Raw genomic sequence first — 21,430 nt, 5'->3', positions numbered from 1 at the left:
TTGACTCCTGCCAAGTTGGCAAATATGTATAGCCAAGTACAAATACCTGCTGGAAATGTAAAGTAAACCAAGGTACCTTTTATCATATGTGGTGGACTTGTAGGGTAACAAAAGTTTTTTGAGAGATGATATATAATGAAATGGGGGGGGGGAATGCTTAAAATAACCTTTGTTAAGAAGCCAGAAGCTTTTCTATTAGGAATTACAGGTACCGACATCCGAAAGGAACAGAAAAGACTCTTTATGTATGGAACAACAGCCGCCTGGATGTTACTAGCCCAGAGATAGGAAGAAGACAAAGTCCCTACCAGAGAGGAGTGGCAAATCAAGCTGATGGACTATGCAGAGATGGAAAAACTGACTGGAAAACTCAGAAATCAAGAGAAAAATAACTTTATAAAAGAATGGGGGAAATTTGTAAGTTATTTAGGAGACCACTGTAAGCGGATGGAAACATTAGCAGGATTTTGATCTCACTTGTAGTTTAACAATTACCATGGATAATATGGTTTGATTAAAAAATTGGAGTATGGAAGAATATGCAATAATAAAATGTTTAAAACGGGACTCCATGGAGGGGGCGGGAGGAAGTCCTGAGATTCAGAGGAATCTCTTTTTATGGATATGTTTTTTTTTATTCTTTGTGTAAAACTTTGTATTTCAAAAATAAATAAAATAAAAACATAAAGAAGGTTAAAATCCCAATAAAATAGACTAAAATAAATGAAAACTCCTACAAGCTTTCTAAACATCTGGGCAGGCTTGTCTAAATAAGAATGTCTTCAGCAGGTCAAAAGGAAAACAGTGAAGAGGCCTGGCTGGTATCAATAGGAACAGCAAATGGCAAACTGCGCTTGCTGACAGAATGAAATAATGTGTACAATGGTACCTCGGGTTACAGACGCTTCAGGTTACATACGCTTCAGGTTATAGACTCTGCTAACCCAGAAATAGTACCTCAGGTTAAGAACTTTGCTTCAGGATGAGAACAGAAATCACGCAGCGGCGGCAGCGGGAGGCCCCATTAGCTAAAGTGGTACCTCAGGTTAAGAACAGTTTCAGGTTAAGAACGGACCTCTGGAACAAATTTAGTTCTTAACCAGAGGTACCACTGTATCTTGTTTGAGTGTACACATGCCATTACTTGCTGTCTTGCCTGCAAACAGCTCCTGAATGTATCCCCCTTATTTGAAATTACCCAGAGGTGCATGCATGTTCTTCTGGCTGGATTATACTTTCCGCACTACTAACAAACTCTTTCTAACACGCCACTACGGAGAGAAATATTAGGAAACTCACTTTGGGTGCAGTAGAGACCAGTCCATCCCGGTGTACACTTACACTCCCCATCATAGGCACTGCAGCGAGCTCCATTATGGCAGTTGCAGGTATGGATACAATTTGGGCCCCAATGGGAAGGTGGACAAGCTGAAACAATTAAAAAAACACACACCCCGTTAGTCTTATTTGACAAAACAATAACATGGCTCTATAGGACTTTGCTGCTTAGCCCAGGTCACTACAGGTGTTTGTGAATATTATTTATCTTATAATTTCAAATCAGAACATAATTTAGAAATGTGATTTCTCAGTTGAACTCAGATTTTTATTATAGTTTTACAATGTTTACCCATCAGCTCCCTACGTGGATTTTGGTATTTACAGCAGCACAATATATACATTTAAATAGTGACTATATTTATCCCTGCTGCAGTGTAAGGCTGATTTTCTTGTCTACAAAATTGTATTTATCTAATTCCGTGTGTACAAATTATGGAGCAGGGGAAACAAGTAAAAAGCAGAAACATTCCCCCCTTCTTTCTGTTTAAGCCCCAAAATGTCATAGTGAATAAACTACAACTGCTTCAGCTTTATACACTAAGGTGTGCAACAACCACAAGATTTTGTTTGGGCCCTTGTCTGATGCTGCTGAAAAAAGCCCACTTCAGCCCAAGCTGGTTTGTAGACTGCCTGCTTCCATTTGGGATCCATTAGAGACTGCTTCTTTTGCCCTTTCACTACTGGGAAATTCAAAAACGGCTGTAACTATTTTTCCTTTTGACAGAAGCGGGTAATATTTGCAGGCATGTGAACTACTGCACAGTGAATAAAACCTGCTAAATTACAGGCAAATGGGTCCCAAGACTTTTTTGATTTGAACAAACACATTTAAAGTTTTTCTAGAAAAGGAAACATCAATAACTTTTTAATTTGGGGGCAGAATTGAATGAAATGTGCATGCAAGGCAATCCCTTCTAAGGGTAGGATCCTGCCACACTTCAAATGGCTAGATACAGTGGTTTTCCTGCAAGGGTTGCAGTTATAGTTTTTATATACATAAACTCTCTCTCTCTTATATATATAAACACACATACACATGTCATCTCTGTATGCCATATTTGAAAATGAAGCTCCTGACAAAATGGCAAGACATTTACTAGTTCCTGTGATTATTCTGCCTAAGCAGATATGAATACAGAATTGGCATCCAGATCTCTAGGTCTGGATATTTATTAAGTAGCCACTGTTTTAAATTGGGGCTCTGTCTGCAAGCAGTAACAGCCCTTCTGTCTTGTAATCAAGAAGTATTATTACCCAAGGTAAAAGATAAAGGAAAAGGATCCCTGGACAGTTAAGTTCAGTCAAAGGTGACTATGGGGTTGTGGTGCTCATCTTGCTTTAAGGCTGAGGGAGCTGGGGTTTGTCCACAGACAGCTTTCCAGGTCATGTGGCCAGCATGACTAAACCACTTCTAGTGCAGCGGGACACCATGACGGAAACCAGAGCGCACGGAAGTGCTGTTTACCTTCCCGCAACAGTGGTACCTATTTATCTACTTGCACTGGTATGCTTTCAAACTGCTAGGCTGGCAGGAGCAGAGACAGAGAAACGGGATTTGAACCGCCAACCTTCTGATCGGCAAGCCCAAGAGGCTCAGTAGTTCAGACCACAGCACCACCCAAGACAGGCTTTTGGATAATACATTGGAATGGTTTTGTTTGGGAGCAGTACGTGACAACTGGTAATCTGGCAATTTTTCTTCTTGTGTTGTCACACTGTAAATTATTCCTAGGTACCAGTTTGATGCCAACCTCTCTCTCTTTCTCCCCTCTGCACCCCATTTTATTGGCTGAGTATTACTGTTATTGGCTGGGTACTGTTAAATTGTTATTTAAAGTTACCTGTTTGTGACCAGGCAATATTAATTATGAACAATATACCATAAAGGGAAGGGACTTGTCATCTGAACCCTCAGATCCACTGAACCACACCAGCAAAACACATTATCAATGTGAATAACAGCCTTCATTGGAAGCCACTAATGAGGTTAGGATCACAGTTCTTTGCCTGGGGACTAATTTTTGTTTTCATCAGTTCCCCAATCAATAAGTCTTTCCATGTCATAGCTTTTTATTTATAGAACAATCAAGACAACTGTACTGTTGTTAATGAGCTGCTACATAGCTGTACAACACCACCCTGATATTTCATGAGAGGGCAGTAAACAAGTTAATAAAGAACCATTATGCACATTCAGATTTGATTTGTACAGATCTAAGGACAAACGCAGAGTAGGGTTATTTACAGCAAATATAGTTTGCTTGTGTGCCATTTGGGGTGGGCGAGTGTCCATGGCTCTCAGACCCATTTTTTTAAAATTATAACTGGAAAAAATATAATAATTAATTTGTCAATTTGGTTCTAATTCTTCTATGGGGAAAAGCTGGTGAACAGTTCAACAAGTAAGAACTGTTAAGTAACATACGCAGAAATCTTTAAGAAGTCTTCGTAGAGGTCACACTGAAGTAACTTTAAGCTAATGGGATCAGTACTTTCTGTAAGCCTTATAGCATAAGAACTAAAGGTCTTAATGGAAGTCAAATAAAAATTACCCTTTTCCTTGTCTAAAGGTCAGTCATGGTAAAGATTCCATTTCATTCTACTGGCATCTTTTTGTCACGCAGTATTTTTCTTCTATGCATAAAATGCCATTAATGCTTGGGGAGTGGGGGCATTCAATATACTATTGGTAGAATCTATACAACTGACTGTGTTAGGAAGTCTGATTTCCCCCAAAAAAGTGACACTGCCATGCAAAACTGATGTTCTTTGAAGTACAAAAGGTTGAGATCTATTAGCAGTTTACACGTGGCAATTTTGAGGGGGGGAATAAACAAAACTAAAAGTTATATTAATTCCAAAGAACCCCCTAAAAATAAATAAAATACTTGTACTTACGCTGAGAACAGTCACTACCAATCCAGCCAGGATAACATTGGCAAGACCTGTCAATTGGATTGCAGGTTCCATTGTTGGTGCATGTGCAAATTCCTGCACAATTCTTCCCAAATCTGCCACTGGGGCAGACTGTAAAAGGAAACCATAGAACTCATGAATATTCCGCACTCTTGCAGTTCATTTAGACCAATGATTATCAAATTTTATTTTCCCATAGTTTTATTTAGTTTCAGAATGGGCTCTATACACAGTAAGTTTTTTTTTTAAAAAAATACGAAGCTACTATCTGAAAAATATAACTTTGACTATAAACAGGAAAAAAAGGAGAAAACACTATTGTACTCAGTGTGGTATTTCACTACAGTGTATTTATTTATTTCTTGAAAATCATGTACCGCTTGATTGTAAAAGCATCTCAAAGCAGTTTACGAAAATAATTGTGATTTGTACCTTCATTGCAGAGAGCTCCTGTGAAACCAGGTAGACAGTCACACAAACCAGTCACATGGTGACATGGGCCACTGCTGTGAACACACTGGGGGCAGGCCTGGCTACAGCGATGGCCATAAAATCCGGGAGAGCAAACTGAAAGCAGAAATATATTATCATATTCACCTTACATTGGTACATAACAAAGCCAAATCTAATACAGTTGCTTTCAGTTCACTGCTGAAGTCTTGAAAACATTTGAGAAATCTGATTTATGCAGGTCACCTGCTTCACAAAGGCAATTGCCGTAGTGGCACGTTAACAAATCTAATACTTTAATAACAGTTTAGAAGAACAACTTAGTATGCATTGCTGTTGATGCTGATGAATAATGACATATGTCTATAACAACAACTGCTGCTGCTATTAATATTTCAATGTAATGATTATAACATCACTACCTGACGTAGTCTACGTGTCTGGCAAAATTGTATTGGTCATGGGGGATGGGGGTGGCGCTGTGGTCTAAACCACTGAGCCTCTGGGGCTTGCCAATCAGAAGGTCAGCGGTTTGAATCCCTGCAATGGGGTGAGCTCCTGTTGCTCTGTCCCAGCTCCTGCCAACCTAGCAGTTTGAAAGCATGCCAGTGCAAGTAGATAAATAGGTACTGCTGCAGCAGGAAAACAAACAGCATCTCCGTGCACTCTGGTTTCCGTCAGTGTTTCATTGCGCCAGAAGCTGTTTAGTCATGCTGGCCACATGACCCGGAAAGCTGTCTGTGGACAAACGCCAGCTCCCTTGGTCTGAAAGCGAAATGAGCACCGCAACTCCACAGTAGTCTTTGACTGGACTTAACTGTCCTTTACCGTTTTACCTATTGATCATGGCTTGCCACAAGTATGGTCAGAAAATAATAGATTTGCTAAATTTAATCGCAAGAACTTTGAGGCACTGGCAAGATAAGAGACAGCCCCCTAAATTAATCTCACGATTGGCCAGCTCAAGGTGAAGATGCAAGGGGAAGGTCTTTTTTAGATTCTGTGGACACAGAATGCCAAGCAACAGGGAAGGGGGTTACTGGGGTGCCCCCTCAGCTCCTCTTTCACAGTAGGTGAAGAAGGACACAACTCAGCATATGACCTGAGCTGGGTCCCTTTGTCCTTGGTAGGGGCTGGGTGAGCAGTTGGTGCCTACTGTTTCCAGTTGTACTGCTTGTATTTATGTACTGAATTTATGCACTGAACTTCATACCTGAAGGAGTGTCTCCAGCCCCATCGTTCTGCTCAGACACCGAGGTCCAGCCCCAAGGGCCTTCTGGCAGTTCCCTCACTGCAAGAAGTGAGGTTACAGGGAACCAGGCAGAGGGCCTTCTCGGTAGTGGTGCCCGCCCTGTGGAACGCCCTCCCATCAGATGTCAAGGAAATAAACAACTATCTGACTTTTAGAAGACACCTGAAGGCAGCCCTGTTTAGGGAAGTTTTTAATGGTTGCTGTTTTATCGTGTTTTAAATATTCTGTTGGGAGCCGCCCAGAGTGGCTGGGGAAATCCAGCCCGATGGGCGGGGTATAAATTATTATTATTATTATTATTATTATTATTATTATTATTATTATTATTATTAGTTTGGATTTGATATCTCGCTTTATCACTACCCGAAGGAGTCTCAAAGCGGCTAACATTCTCCTTTCCCTTCCTCCCCCACAGCAGACACTCTGTGAGGTGAGTGGGGCTGAGAGACTTCAGAGAAGTGTGACTGGCCCAAGGTCACCCAGCAGCTGCATGTGGCGGAGCGGAGACATGAACCCGGTTCCCCAGATTATGAGTCTACTGTTCTTAACCACTACACTACACTGGTATTATTATTATTATTATTAACTCATTGCAGATTTGTTAATAATAAAGCCATGGCATCTCTTTAATTGCTTCATGTCTTTTTTCTGGTGGGGAGGCAATTGTTGTTAATGATTATGATGAATATGGCACATGCAAACAACAACTTCAACAACATCATTATAGAATACTGAATCTTTATGCTATTATTTGTTATGATTATCATTTGTGTAATATTTTTCCTCTCCAACTGCACAGGGCTGAATCACTGTAACCTGGCAGTTCCTGATGGAACACAAGTTTAAAGTTCTGTTTCCAACTCAAGGGCAATCAAAGTGCAGACAACTATACACTGCTCCTTGCTTTTATTCAACTCAGGACTTTAAAAAACAAAGCAGCTCAATTCATTTTTATGCCAAATACACTAGCTCCTTCTTCTTCTTCACAGATACATCACCATTTGGATTGCCAGAGGAAGAAAGAAGCTGTTGGGGAGAATTTCTCTCTTTACTCCTTCAGCTTCTCCTGGAATTTCTTTCACTGGCAAATTAGTATATTAAGCAATGCTTCAAGTTAAGTGCCTGTTGTTAAGCAGCAATTAACATTTACAAAGCTAACTTTTGCCTTTAAATAATTTGAAGTCATTTAGAAGTCAGCATGCCCGCCTGAGGGCATGCTTGAAACAGGTTGCCTGATCAAAAATAGAGTCCAGAGACCCTCATGTCTTTTCAATAAAGTAGTGGGCCAGTCCTATTATTTTCCTTCTTCTCCTTACGGTCCAAACTGGATTTGCGCAACTTAAGATACCTTGGCAGTCTTGAAAAGCCTGATTCTTTTAAATAGACATTTCAGAAATGTAATGGGGGAAAAGTCACTGCTTTGCATTATTATCGTGATGATACAACATCATTACATCAGTGTCTTTATATTAGCTAAACAATTAATTGTGAGCCATTATAGATGGTGAGAACTGCTGCTAGCCATGGAAACAATCCATCAAGGATGTTTGTAGCTTTAACAGAATATTTAACAGAATATTTAAAACATGATAAAACATCAACCATTAAAAACTTCCCTAAACAGGGCTGCCTTCAGATGTCTTCTAAAAGTCCGATAGTTGTTTATTTCCTTGACATCTGATGGGAGGGCGTTCCACAGGGCAGGCACCACTACCAAGAAGGCCCCCTGCCTGGTGAAATTCTTACATCCATTACTTTTCGCAGCATTAGGAGACAAGATATCAAGATAACTTGATTTTAATTAATTTTTATAATGAAATATTTTTAGAATGTTGGTTTATTTGATTGTTTGATTATTTGATTGTTGTTAGCCGCCCTGAGCCCGGCTTCGGCTGGGGAGGGCGGGATATAAATAAAATTTATTATTATTATTATTATATAAATCAGGGGTTGGGCATCCTTATCTGCCCCACCCACCCCAGGTCACATTTGGGGTAGGGGAGTCAATCACATGACATCACAATGACATCAAGCAAATCATTTTTGCAGAACACTGTGCACAGAGCTTTGTAAGCCCATGCCCATGCTCGCCAAGTGCTTTGCATAGGTGTTTGCACAGAACTTCGCATGTGGTGACAATCAGCTGACTGGTGGCGCCTGAAAAACCACTTTTGCCCAAGCAGTGTCTTCACCTTCTCTATACCTAACATGACCAGGAGGAAAGGTAAAGGACCCCTGAATGGTTAAGTCCAGTCAAAGGCAACTATTGGGTTGCGGCACTCATTTTGCTTTTAGGCCGAGGGAACTGGTGTTTTTCCACAGGCAGCTTTCCGGGTCATGTGGCCAGAATGACTAAACCGCTTCTGGCGCAACAGAACACCATGTTGGAAATCAGAGAACATGGAAATGCCGTTTACCTTCCTGCCGCAGCGGTACCTATTTATCTACTTGCACTGGTGTGCTTTTTAACTGCTAGATTGGCAGGAGCTGGGACAGTGCAACGGAAGCTCACCACATCGTGGGGATTCAAACCACTGACCTTCTGATCAGCAAGCCCAAGAGGCTCAGTGGTTTAGACCACAGTGCCACCTGTGTCCCTTATCATCAGGAGTAGGACAGGTGGGTATGGCTTTGCCAAAATGGCCTTGCAGGCCAAATGTGGAGACTTGACAGGCAGGCCAAAGGTTCCCCTCACTGTTGTAAATTATCTTGGCAAAAATCAAGATTTGTATATGTAATTTGTTGTATTTTTGGTGTGTTTTCCCCTTAGCCCTCTTCCACTTTTTTCCCCAGAAATAACCGTTCTCTCAATGTGTCTGAATCTGTCCTACTTGTCTTCCAACTAAAACAAAGCCAAATATTATGGATCTGCGCTAAGGATGCCAAAAACCACTTCCTCATGAATCAGCCAAATTGTACAGGAAGTCGCTGTGCTAGTTCCAGCAGCTGCCAGGAGCATTCCACCTAGAACTATGGTTGAACCATATGGCAAACAGCTTAGAAATGTTTATAGCCCCAGCATGGGGTTGCTATCAAAGAGAGGTTTCTCTCCCACTAGCTTTTACGTGGGTGGTACAATGTTTGGAGCAGTCCTAACTTTTTTATCTCTCTCCCCCCCGCCATTTTACAAAGGCGGTTGGCAATAGTATCTGTGACCATATGCATTTTCCACAGCATCAGACGCCAGTCTTGTTGGATGTTGGGTAGTTGGATAGATAATATACAAAATTACAAATTAAACAATAGTAACAAGATTACTGCCACAGCAAATTATATTAGTAACAGTGAAAGTGCATATTGTGCTAATTACAGAAAATTGTAGTACTTAGCACTGGGTTCCATTTACAATAAGGTAAAAAAAAGGTAAAGGACCCCTGGGCGGTTAAGTTCAGACAAAGGCAACTATGTGGTGCGGCGCTCATCTCGCTTTTCAGGCTGAAGGAGCTGGCATTTGTCTGCATACAGCTTTCTGGGTCATGTGGCCAACATAACTAAACCGCTTCTGGCGCAATGAAACACTACGGTGGAAGCCAGAGCGCACGGAAACACTGTTTACCTTCCCGCAACAGCAGTACCTATTTATGAACTCGTGCTGGTATGATTTCAAACTGGAGATCACCCCATTGTGCGGATTCGAACTGGCAACCTTCTGATTGGCAAGCCCAAGAGGCTCAGTGGTTTAGACGCCACCCTAGTCCCTCAGTAGCTTACAATACTACTAGTAGTTTACAATACTACCATTCAGCATTATAGCACAGCCATAGTAAATAGAAGAACAAGAGACTTAGAAGCTTACTTCTTTGGCAAGTAGTGCCTCTGTAGCCAGGTGCGCATTCACAGATCCCTTCGTCTGGCGAACATGATGCTCCATTTTTGCAGTAACAGGACAGCGAACAGTTTGGACCCCAGTGTCCTTCAGTACATACACTGTCACAATGCATGCCTACAAGTGTACAAGCAGACAGAGCTGTCACGAACTGCAGGAAAACTCTCAAATCAAAGGTATCACAAGCATGAGGCTGCTAACACTGCACAGCTATCAGAAGGAATATGACGCAAGGAAGAACCACGCAAAGGGATTGTTTATTCTGCAATGCTTTAGGCAACATATCATAATGCATTCAAATGGTGTGCTTTTAAGAAAATATGCGTTGTACGCAACTCCGCCATTCCACTCATGAAACAGACTTCCACTCATACAATGGAACTTTCCTCTTCTCTCTCCTGCAGTCCCTTGTGTATCCCCAAAGCTGCTCTGAAGGGTTGGGGGGGATTCTCTAGAGCTGATTTGGACTATGTGAGGGGAGAGGGGAGGAAGTGTCATTGCACTAGTGGAACGCTGCTCACACTGTGTTGGATACAACCCAATATATTTAGAAATACATACATTATGGTAAGAATAAGCATTTAAACAGATATTTTGTGTATATTTAAGTATATAAATATGAATTTTCACATGGATTATTATTATTATTAACTGCACTTAATGCAGGAATGGCACAGACTGGAAATTGACTGATATTTCCCATCCTGAATAGGACCAGATACTGAGCTAGAAGGACATTTGTTGTTTATCCAGAAAAAAACCAGTCATTTTCTTCCTATCTTTTTCTGGCCCTGTCATTCCATTGGGGGAGGGGAACCGAGTTCAGTTTCAGATTATTATTTTTCTGTTTTGAATGAGGAAAATCTGAAGGCAACAGCTACTGAAGAAACCCACTTATGTACTAAATTCAGTGCTTTTTTTCTAAAAACAAATGTTTAGGGGTACTCTCATTTTGACTCAAGAAAATCATTTTATAGTTCAAATCGGGGGAAATAAAAACAGTAAATGGACAAAAGTACAAAAATTCACAAAATGTTTAGGGGTAAGTGTACCTCTGTGTCCTCCCCAGAAAAAAAGCACTGGTAATCTGATTACTGCTAGGTTTCCTGCCCAACTGAAATAAGCGAAGTACAAGACAGATTCAAAATGCTAGCAATGCTAAGGACCTTGGTCATTCAATGTTTTGCCTCATTGCTTTTTGCAAAAGTTTATACAACATGGGCAGAACTCCAGCACATATTCTTCTTCTTTGGCGACCACTCGTAGCCGAGTAAGATTGTCTTCCATGAACACGGTCTGAGCAGTGAGTCCGTAAGTGACTGTGGAGGCCAGTTCTGGATCCACAGTAACACAACAATGGCTCATAGGAACCATAGGTCTTTTTCGCCCCTCTTTTACAGTTAGTAAAACTAACTCCCTTGATTTCTTTGTTTTTTATTACTTCTCAGAAGTCTCCTTTCATGTCAAATGCCAGTCGGAATCCACTGCAGCTCTCAGACCTTATTGTGTCTACAGTGCTTTCTATTATCAATTGACTTATTATTAGCGTACAGCTACTGAATGAATCATTCTGCTAAAGAAAAAGGGGACTAAATCCAGAAGAATGACTAGCTTTGTAAGTATTTCATGAAAAATGTGCTTCAGCTCCACTTGCTATTAGACTTCTTAAACGAGCAACTCAGGAAAACAGACTCCCCCCTCCCCCCGGTTTTTGCACAGGAAGCTTTATTTAAATCACCCCAGAGTAATTATTTTGCACAGTTTGCTGAAGAACTGGGAAAGACTGCAAGACAATTCATTACTGCGGCTGCCTGTACAATAAGCAGTGCCACCCACCTGCTCTATAGGGGATGTGTCCTGTCTGAGAAATATTTCCTGTTCGATGGAAGAAAGGTGAATGAAGGTCAAAACCTTTGCAACTTTGACCCTGACGCTGACTTAAGGCTGTCAGAGAAGCTGCCACAGAGGCAACTGTAGTGGGAAGTGCGTCACACTGAAATTTGACAAGAACTCAACAACTAATTTTGCACAGGATGCTGAACAACCATAAAGGGACTACTTTTCCTGAGTGAATGCGCAAATTTGAATGGAATTTGAACTGATTGCCAAGACACAGAAGACTCGTTATGCTATCAGCATTTTACAAGCTGATTTTTGTCTGCCTAGCTAACGGGAGTTTTCTGAATCAAGACACAAAGTACCTTATTTTTCAACAGCTTAGAACAACCTTTTTCAACTTGTAACCTAAACAGAGGCACCTAGATTTGCATCTGAATGAGATTCCTAAGTGAAAGATACTGAGGGCCCTTATATGCCACTGAAAGCTGCATGAACGCAGCACCTGAAAAAAACAACATGAACATGCTGCAAAGTTCTAAAATACAGGCTCAGATGTGGGAATTCATGTGCATAAGCTTGGAGGAGACAAGTGAAAACGGCTGAGCAAAAAAATATGGGTCCAGTAGAACCCATCAAAGAAAAACTAGTAATATAGCCCTCACTTGCCTTTTTACTGGTTTCCACCTGACTTCTCCAATGGCCATGTGTTAAGTTGCACATTAGTAAGGTGAATTGAAAGAGTTCTGGGTGGTCAATGTGGCATATTTTAATGAATTTTAAGTAAAAATGATTTAAAGGACATATATTTAAACATATTATCAGACATCTCATCATCTGGTTGAAGTTCATGGCTGCATTTGCATGTAATTCTGAACAGCTTTTACACCCCCCTCTTCCCCTTCTGGCACAACCATGATAAGTATGGACATATACGCTTCCATTTTTATTAATCACGGTTTTGTGTTACATCCAAACCCTAAACTGTGGTTTATTTTAACTATTGTTTGCAGAAGCAAGTAAGCTTAAAAGTGCCCCTGCCATAATAAGCCTACAGTACTGTGTGAATTCATCAGCCAGTGCTAACTGCCATCATCTTAGTGCAAAATCCTTATTCTTACAATAAAATGAAATTTCCACACAAGCCGCTATTAGGAAATGAATGATTTGATCCTTATGTACCAGGATCCTTTACATGAAGACTGGCTGTCTTTTCTTTCTTTTAGTAATTCTAACCCTGGGGAGCTGAAGCCCCTTAATTCTCAGAATTAATTTTGGATGGCTTATCTAAGCTAAGTTTAGATGTTCAAAGATTACAGAAGTCATATGTAAATATGCAGAAAATGCAATAAAGACCAGTTGAAGCAATGTACATACTCTGTGACACAGATCGGAGTACAGTGGAACCTCAGTTGTCGAACATAATCCATTCCGGAAGACTATTTGACTTCTGAAACATTCAACAACTGAGGGGCAATAGGCGGTAGGCAATTTCAGTGGAGAAAAGCGCCTCAGAAGCCGTTCGACTTCCGAGGTGTGCTTGAAAACGGAAGCATTCACTTCCGGGTTTTCGGTGTTCAGGTTCTAAATCATTCAGCTTCAGAGACACTCAAAAACTGAGGTTCCACTGTATATAACAAACTATTTGATTGTTATTTTTGTGTTGCCATTAAAGAAATATATAAATGAACAAGCTTCAGAAATTACCAATGGAAGTTGTTGTGCTTTGGTAAGCCAACTTAAGACAAGTTCAGACATTACAACAAGCTGTGGTTAGTTACAAACAGAAATGAAAGCTTATTAACTCCTTGTGGCCACACATATAAAAGTCTAAGGCTCACTTACATTCACACAATACACTTAAAGCACATTTGAACCACATCGCTTTCCCCAAAGAATCCTGGGAACTGAAGTCTGTTAAGGGTGCTGGGAACTGTAGCTCTATGAGGATTGAACTACAGTTCTCAGGATTCTTTGGCAAAAGCCATGACTGTGAAAGGGGTAGAAATGTGTTTTAAATGTACAGTGTAGGTATTGGCTGTCACAGCTTATCAGTCTGACTAAGAGAAAACCTGTGTGTGTATATGCACATATACAGCTAATCTGATTTTTTTCTTATGAGTTTAGGTTCTTGTCCATAAACATTAACCTATTATATTTATTTTATCTCGGTATAGCTCACACAGAAAATTTCTAAGAGAATTTGTATCTGCAGCAGACGTGTGCATGCTCAGATTTTGAATAACAAATGTCAGCAAACAGCTCTGCCTTATTTTTTTGAATGATTTAAGACTGCAGACAACAGAGCTGCGTGGGTAATTTGCATGCAAGTCTACCGACACAATTTTAACTAAAATCAATATGAATAATGTATCCAGGAAGCTCTGAACGTTTAAAATGTGCCCTATGAAACAAAAGAATTATGAATAAGTTGGTACGCAAATTTCATTCTTGATAAGCAGATTGGTAAGGAAAAGTTTTTGCCAGCATAATGGACAAAGAACTCTTTGACGGCCTTTGCAAGTTGCTAGGCAATAGCTAAATGGTCATGATAAACTTCAGCTAAGCAGCTCTGAAGAAATCCTCATGCATTTAATGCTCAAAGGACTATGCCAAGTGTTTCACATCTAAATTAGCATTCCTGCAGCATCTGTAATTGTGTGAAAGAAGTAAATAATCCTTTGAGTGGTAACATCTATGTTGTTATGATGTTATATATATTAAGACTTTAATTATACACACACCTACAAGGAAGGAAGTGTCATTGAACTCAGTGGGGTTGACTTATGAGCTGGTAAATATAGGATCGTGTTGTGAAATACTTTTAGTAATGCAAATGTGATGTACTGCACTGAGGCTGTGGAACATAACATCCAGGCCAACGACACTGACCCCAAAGGAGAACCTATCCCAACACTGGGACTCAACTCTCCACACCTCCATTGCTGTTGGAAACCCAGTAACTAGTTCACACCAACAGCTAGTAGACTGAATATCAGGAGAAATTTCTCATATTGAAAAGCCACAATAAAGGTCTCTTCAAAACCAACATTTCCATCATAGGGGCCAGCTCCTAGGGGCTGAGGTCCCTAGGGTCTGACTCCCCCAATAAAATATTTGAGGGGGTTGCCCCTCCAAAAGTTGATGGGCCTTGCCATTCAAATGGTGTAGATGTGCCGTGTCCTGTGATTATGTGGGTGGGGCTTATCTACACCCCAATATTCCATTCAAATTGGCACCCCTGATTTCCACTACATATTTTGAAAAGCTGTTTGTTCACTATGCATTTTGACAGCTCTTATGATTCCATAACCAAATTTTGCATGGTAGTTCTTGGGATCAAGGAGCAGATTTTTCATCTATGTTTGGATACAACTGGATGCTGTTTTGAATCAAAACCGTGGACTGAACATTTCAAAACTGCACTGATTTTAACCAATGATTTCCACACTTTTTACACTTCTTTTGTTTCTAAGAATTTCCAAGCAACACTAGGTATGAGGATGCTAATACAGCAAAGCAAAGTAAGTCCTACACTGAAAACTATAGTTACTCCATTAATTTATCCCCAGAATATTTTTATTGTCAGCGATATGTGGTATTTTTTGCTATATGCCCACAGGAACTGTTTTAACTCCTGATTAACACATCCAAAGGTGTAGCCATGTTCATCTGTTGCAGCAAAAGAAAGAAAGAAAGAAAGAAAGAAAGAAAGAAGTCCTGTAGTACGGTCTGAGGTCATACCCCTTGCTGGAGCTAAGTCTGTCTAGGTTTGGGCAATTGCCTAGGAAACATATGTATATTGCCTTAGGCTTCATGATGGAAGAAAGGCAGAATATAAAGAGTAAGAAAATATATAAATGCATGTGTTGAAATCAACTTCATAAGTCTTCTAGCATAATAAATCCATTAGTTTTGAGGTGCTACAGAACTCTTGATTTTCCTGATAAAACAGTTATTGAGGTCAATATGCTTGGTTTGAGGTCTCAGAAAATCTTTTACAAAAAGTTTCAACACCTCTTCTAACTCCTTAAAGCTATTTTCCTATTAAAGTAAGGGCAGGCACTCAAGGGAACACAGGTGCATCCTTCAGAGAAAAAACTTCAGGAGAGTATTCTCAAGCAGAACAACGCAGGCACATAAAAAAACAAAACAAAAACCAGAGTGCAGTGTGAGTGTGTACTTAAGCAAGGAGTTGAGGCAGCTGGAAAGGATAATTTAAGAGAAAGAGAAACTCAGTGGAACTGCCACAAGGAGAGCATGGAATGGTATGAAGGGAGAGGCCTAAACAGAGCTGGTGAAAGAATGGTGTCGACCGAAAACAAAACAAAGGCACAAACTCACACAAAAAGTGTGTTTTGCTTTCGTCAGAGGTCCATGTGTTGCTAATTTTAGAACCCGTATCATTTCAGAGGCTGTATTAATGCCACAAACTGCAATTCCTTTGCTTCCATTTTTTGTATTGCTGGCAAATGCATAGGAAAAGAAGTACAAGATACATTGTTCCATTTCCCACAAGAGAACCTCAAATTAAGTATTTGCAATGGGTTGAAGAGCAACCTTGTACCTTGTCCCCAAACACAAACAACATGAAAAAGGTGCACTGCTTGCACATGAATTGGAAGGGGGGGGGCTAAGTATTGGATTGGTGGTCCAGCAGCTTGCTGTTGTGTATCTACTTCAGCACTAGTGGTAAGGGCACATGCTTTTATCAGGTCTCTCAATCAGGATGCAAAACAGTGCTGTGCTAAACAAAAACAAAAATCTTACAGTAGACAAACATAGAGTCCACAGTCTAATTTGCTGCCTTAAAACAGACAGGACTAATCCATAAATCAGTATTACAGTCTGCTATGCTACCAGTGTTTATAATGCCTCATAGTACACTAGTAAAACTTCATAACTGGAGACCTAACATAAGTTTTTAAGTGCTCTTGCACCAAAGTTATCAGCAAGCCCTGACATTTTCCACAAAATGTCACAGCACAGCAAAAAATAATGTGCCATGACCTGTAAAATGCTTCAACTCTTTCCACAAAAACCTGTGCTTTTCATAACGGTTTAATGGAAAATCCTTGTCAAACAGAGTCCAGATTTGCTGATCTTACAGACATACTTTGAAGCACGACATCAACGTGGCTGCTTTCGGAAGAGGTGGAATTGTTCAGTGAGGACATAAAATCCCAACCCTCAAATCCACACCGGCTTGCTGAGAGCCAAGTCTGGTGTACGGGGTCAGGACAGAGATGGGGAACTTGCCAATTGTTGTTGGACTTCAGTTCTTGTCATCCTTTACCATAGCCCCAGTGGTAAGGGATTATGGAAGCTGTAGTGCGACATTTGGAGGGCCACACGTTCCTCACCCAATTTAGAGCATATGACTAGCACCAGAGAGATTCAAAGACGAGATATTATTAAAATTTGCATACCGCCCTATACCCGTAGATCTAAGGGTGGTTCACAGCATAAAATTACAATATAAAAAACACAAAATGCACCATAAAAATAAAAACAGAAGCAACCTAATAATCCTCCTTCCCACAACACATATAGAAGGGCATCGGATATCAATTAGCTAAAGGCCTGGTTAAAGAGGAAGATTTCCGCCTAGCACCTAAAGGTGTATAATGAAGGCACCAGGTGAACTTCCTTGGGGAGAACATTCCACAGATGGGGAGCCACTGCAGAGAAGGCCCTGTTCTTGTGTTGCCACCCTCTGGACCTCTCGTGAACACAAAGAAGGGCTTCAGAAGATAATCTCAGGGTCTGGGTAGGTTCACACCACATTTTCTATTACTTGCATTCAAGCCATATCCCTATCTGCTTAATTGCCCCTAAGTTCTTGGTAAACCAGGGAGCTGAATGGACGCCCCATGTCAAGAGCCAGTGAACTGCAGCCAGCCGTCTTCTCAGTGAAAACCCTTCTGGGCTAACTATGCCCATCCAAAGTGGATCTTTCTGGGCAGTGGGCAGGAAGGAGTATAAAGGACTTCCTTTTCTAGCTGAGTCTTGCTAAGGTAAGTAGGTCTTCCTGAGCAATGGTGTCTTCCAGTATTCCCAGCTGTTCTTTGGTCCTGATTCCTGGCTTGTTCTTTGGTCCTGCCTTGCTCATCAGTTCTCACTACTAAACTGTCTCATGGCTCCTGACAGGAACCATGCCAAGGGAAAACTCATTGACGGGTCTCAGAGACTCCCATCAGATTCTATCAACCTCTAAGAGTGGACCATTATAATAGCCCCCCCCCCCACTGCTGTAGAGGGAAACAGTTAGTGCCAGCCACCAACTCACCAGGAAGTGATCTTCCCGTAACATTCAGTTCCTGGAATAACCATGAGATTATCTGCCATTACGGAAAAGGAGTAGAATCCTTGTGCTCCATGAACAGGATTATTTATGTATATTTAGTACATTTATATCATGGTTTTCTTTCCTCATGTAACTCAAGAGTGGCATACATAGAATCCCCAGGTGATTGCCTATCCAGGTCCTCAGCAGATGCAGTCTGTCCTACAGCTACCTTACTTGAAAGAGGCAAAGGAGAGAGAAAGTACCCCTTTTGTACTGAAAGTCACTCCCTCCTGGTTTCATTTTGCCCCCTAAGATACTGTTTTACTTTTGGAGCAAACAGGGAGGTGGCAATTTTTTATTTTAAAAACTGGCATGAGCTCCTGATCAAGATGGGAAACCTATTTTGGATTGGAGACCCGTGACTCAATTTCCCCCCCAAATATAACTGTCTTGGTTAAGTATGCTGGTTTCAAACCATTTCCAACATTTTGTGTCATTTGGTTCTTATACTTGTTATGCGCAGGCAATAGTTGTTGTCCATTGAATAAACGGATCTAGATCTTATCCATTTACAGCATGGTTAGGTAACCTTTGGCCCTCCAGATGCTCTAGACTACAAGTCCCATCAGCCCCAGCAAACATGGTCAATGGACAGGGATGCTGGGAGATGCCACTCAGCAACACCTGGAGGGCCAAAGGTTCCCCACCCCTGATTTAGAGAACAATGGTAAAACCCTACCATACTTTGGATGTACTATTGCCCCACTCATTTTAAATGTACCTGACCATCCTGGGAGGCAGCGACAATAGCCAGTAGTGGGATGGCAGCCATCTGCATGGCTGCAGTCACAGCGCTCTGAACAGTCCAACCCGTATGTGCCATCCTGTCAGAAAAAAAGAAGACAAAATAATGCTGAATGTAAACAGTAAATTTTAGATGCAAGTGGTTTAGAGCTTCAAATTTCAGGGCTCCAAGTGATGGGATAACAAGCAATTCCTGGCTGATTTCCATATATTTGTACAGGGAAAGGACATCACTCAGTGGCAGAGCAATTGCTTTGGATGCAAAAGGTCTAAGGCTCAATCCTCAGACTCTCCAGGTGGGGTTAGGAATGTCCACTGTCTGAAACCACAGAGAGATGGTGCTAGTCAGCACTGACATTACTGAGCTAGATGGAGCAATGGTCTGCCTCAGCATAAGGGAGCTTCCTATGTTCTTATGTTTTTGCCCTAACGGGCCTTAAAGCAGCTCGGAAGGGGGGATTTTGATCAGGGGAAACAGCGTGGGGTTCTGATCCAATTGCTCTCTCATTCATACAAGTGCACACTAACACCATGGGTAGATTTAAAAGAAATGAAAAGAGGTGTGAGTTGTTGACTGGATTATCTAGCTACAGGTTAATCTTTGCCACCAAAGATTAACCGTTGTAAGAACAGCTATAATTCAGAGGCGGACTTAGGGGAGTGCAACCAGTTCGCCCACACTAGATGGAGTGTGTACGGAGGTCCTGGGCTGTCAAGACAACCAGACCCCACTTTTGGCCTTACTGATGTGGTCTAAAGGAAAGCAGAGCAATACGTCTGTCACCAGCTTGGCTGCAGGAGGAGCCAGAAGGGAGCATACAAGCCGCCATTTGACCATTTTAGGGACTCCACTCCAGATTTGTATAGAGTTTACTCCTTAGCCTTTTGTTTTCCTGAAGATACCCCACAAGGCAGCTCAGGATCAGACTTTTCCTTCTCCTAGATGGGCTACCATTCCAGGTTGATGAGCCCCACCTGCCCCTCACTTCCCTCTACAGCACAAGCAGAAACCACCTTCTTGACCATTGGCTCCGCTATTGGTCTCGTCCACTCAATCTGTTGGAGCCTGTCTTTGAATGCACAGGAAATCCTTAATTCACTGAGGGTTTAAGACCCATTGGCTACCCTCACCTGGTTTAGCCGGCCAGTCAAAGCTGTTTCCCAGGGTGCGGCCTCTGTTGCATGCTGACAGCTTTTAGGAACCACAGGTGAGAGCAGAGTGTAGGGTGGGGACCAAAGGTGGACAAAACTACCCCAGAAGGAAGACAACATGTCTCTCACCAGAGGTATTACCCTCTCCCCTAGCACTCCATACACCCCTTTAAACAGTGTAACATCTTAAATTTAGCAGGACAGTTTAAACATTTCTATGAATATTGAAACTCACCAACCCCACCTTTTAGTGGAATGTGTTTAATTACCTGGCAAGGGTATTCACATTTTTCTCCTCTCCATCCTGGAGCACAGGTGCAAGTTCCATCCAGAGTATTGCATGCCCCTCCGTTAAGGCACTGGCATGTTAAATTGCAGCCAAGACCCCACGTCCCACTAGGGCAGTTTATAGAACAGTCAACTCCATGCCATCCTACCACAATGGAAACAAAACACCTCTTTTCAGTAGAGAGTTCTAATTTTCAAATTCTTCCTGCCTGTTTCTTCCAACAATCAATGTCAGATTTCAGAGGATGCTTAGTGCCGCGCAATCAATGGGCTCCCTGTCTGAAAGATGGCCACAACTGTCTTTTTCCCCTTCTTCTTATATACTGCTGTCTTTGCAGTGGCACCAACAGTGCCACTCACCACCCTGCCTGCTGACTTCCTGGGTGGGATTTTAGTGGATGGTGGGCAGCAGTGCCATAACTGAATCAGAGCCAAGCTGAACGCCTATCCATGGTGGTTTCCCACCATTTTAATTTACCTGTAATGCAATGTTCTGGCCTATAGATAGGTAAAGGTAAAGGGACCCCTGACCATTAGGTTCAGTCGTGGCCGACTCTGGGGTTGCGGCGCTCATCTCACTTTATTGGCCGAGGGAGCTGGCGTACAGCTTCCAGGTCATGTGGCCAGCATGACTAAGCAGCGCACGGAAACGCCGTTTACCTTCCCATCGGAGTGGTACACTTACTTTTTCTACTTGCACTTTGACGTGCTTTCGAACTTCTAGGTTGGCAGGAGCAGGGACCGAGCAACGGGAGCTCACCCCATCGCGGGGCCTGAATCGCCGACCTTCTGATTGGCAAGTCCTAGGCCCTGTGGTTTAACCCTCAGCACCACCCCTGGCCTATAGATAAGGGAGGGCCAAATTCCCTTATGAACAACTTTCTGGGGACTACATGTCTGGAGACTGCATGTCTGAGAGGCAAAAGCAGACAGAGCAATAAATGTGACTCTGTACAATAGGTTACTTTCTAGTCATGCGAAATCAGACACCCGCACACCTATCCAGCCCGGGGGGTGGGGGCTGGCTTACATTTTAGGAACATTAAGATGCCAAATGGACATGGATAGGAGCTGAGCTTTGCTACTATCAAAAGTGAACTGCTGGAAAGGTCACTATGCAGTAACATGGCAGGTTCAGGCCAGTTTAGGGAGAGTCCTGAGGGCCAGATAGACTTCTGATGTGAAGATACAGTTTTGACTGAGAATTTTAGCATAACACACAGCTTTTTTTTTTTAACCATTTGTGTTGGGAAAGATGTTAGAAATTACCCAGTAG

At 41.8% G+C, this 21,430-nt stretch overlaps 1 protein-coding gene across 2 annotated transcripts in view; it reads right to left on the bottom strand.

The window, feature by feature from the left end:
- MEGF10 (multiple EGF like domains 10) overlaps positions 1 to 21,430 on the bottom strand; it is a 114,066-nt gene that overhangs the window by 12,348 nt on the left and 80,288 nt on the right. For both annotated transcript variants that reach the window (XM_053407941.1, XM_053407940.1), the window contains exons 12-17: positions 20,136 to 20,299; positions 18,692 to 18,794; positions 9,756 to 9,902; positions 4,690 to 4,824; positions 4,240 to 4,368; positions 1,300 to 1,428 (exon numbers count right to left, since the gene is read on the bottom strand). In XM_053407941.1, coding sequence (XP_053263916.1) covers positions 1,300 to 1,428; positions 4,240 to 4,368; positions 4,690 to 4,824; positions 9,756 to 9,902; positions 18,692 to 18,794; positions 20,136 to 20,299 — 807 coding nt within the window. The remainder of the gene's footprint in view (positions 1 to 1,299; positions 1,429 to 4,239; positions 4,369 to 4,689; positions 4,825 to 9,755; positions 9,903 to 18,691; positions 18,795 to 20,135; positions 20,300 to 21,430) is intronic.

Source organism: Podarcis raffonei, chromosome 11 (assembly GCF_027172205.1).
Source record: "Podarcis raffonei isolate rPodRaf1 chromosome 11, rPodRaf1.pri, whole genome shotgun sequence".
NCBI classification, from domain to species: Eukaryota; Metazoa; Chordata; class Lepidosauria; order Squamata; family Lacertidae; genus Podarcis; species Podarcis raffonei.
This window is presented reverse-complemented; position numbering and strand designations above follow the sequence as displayed.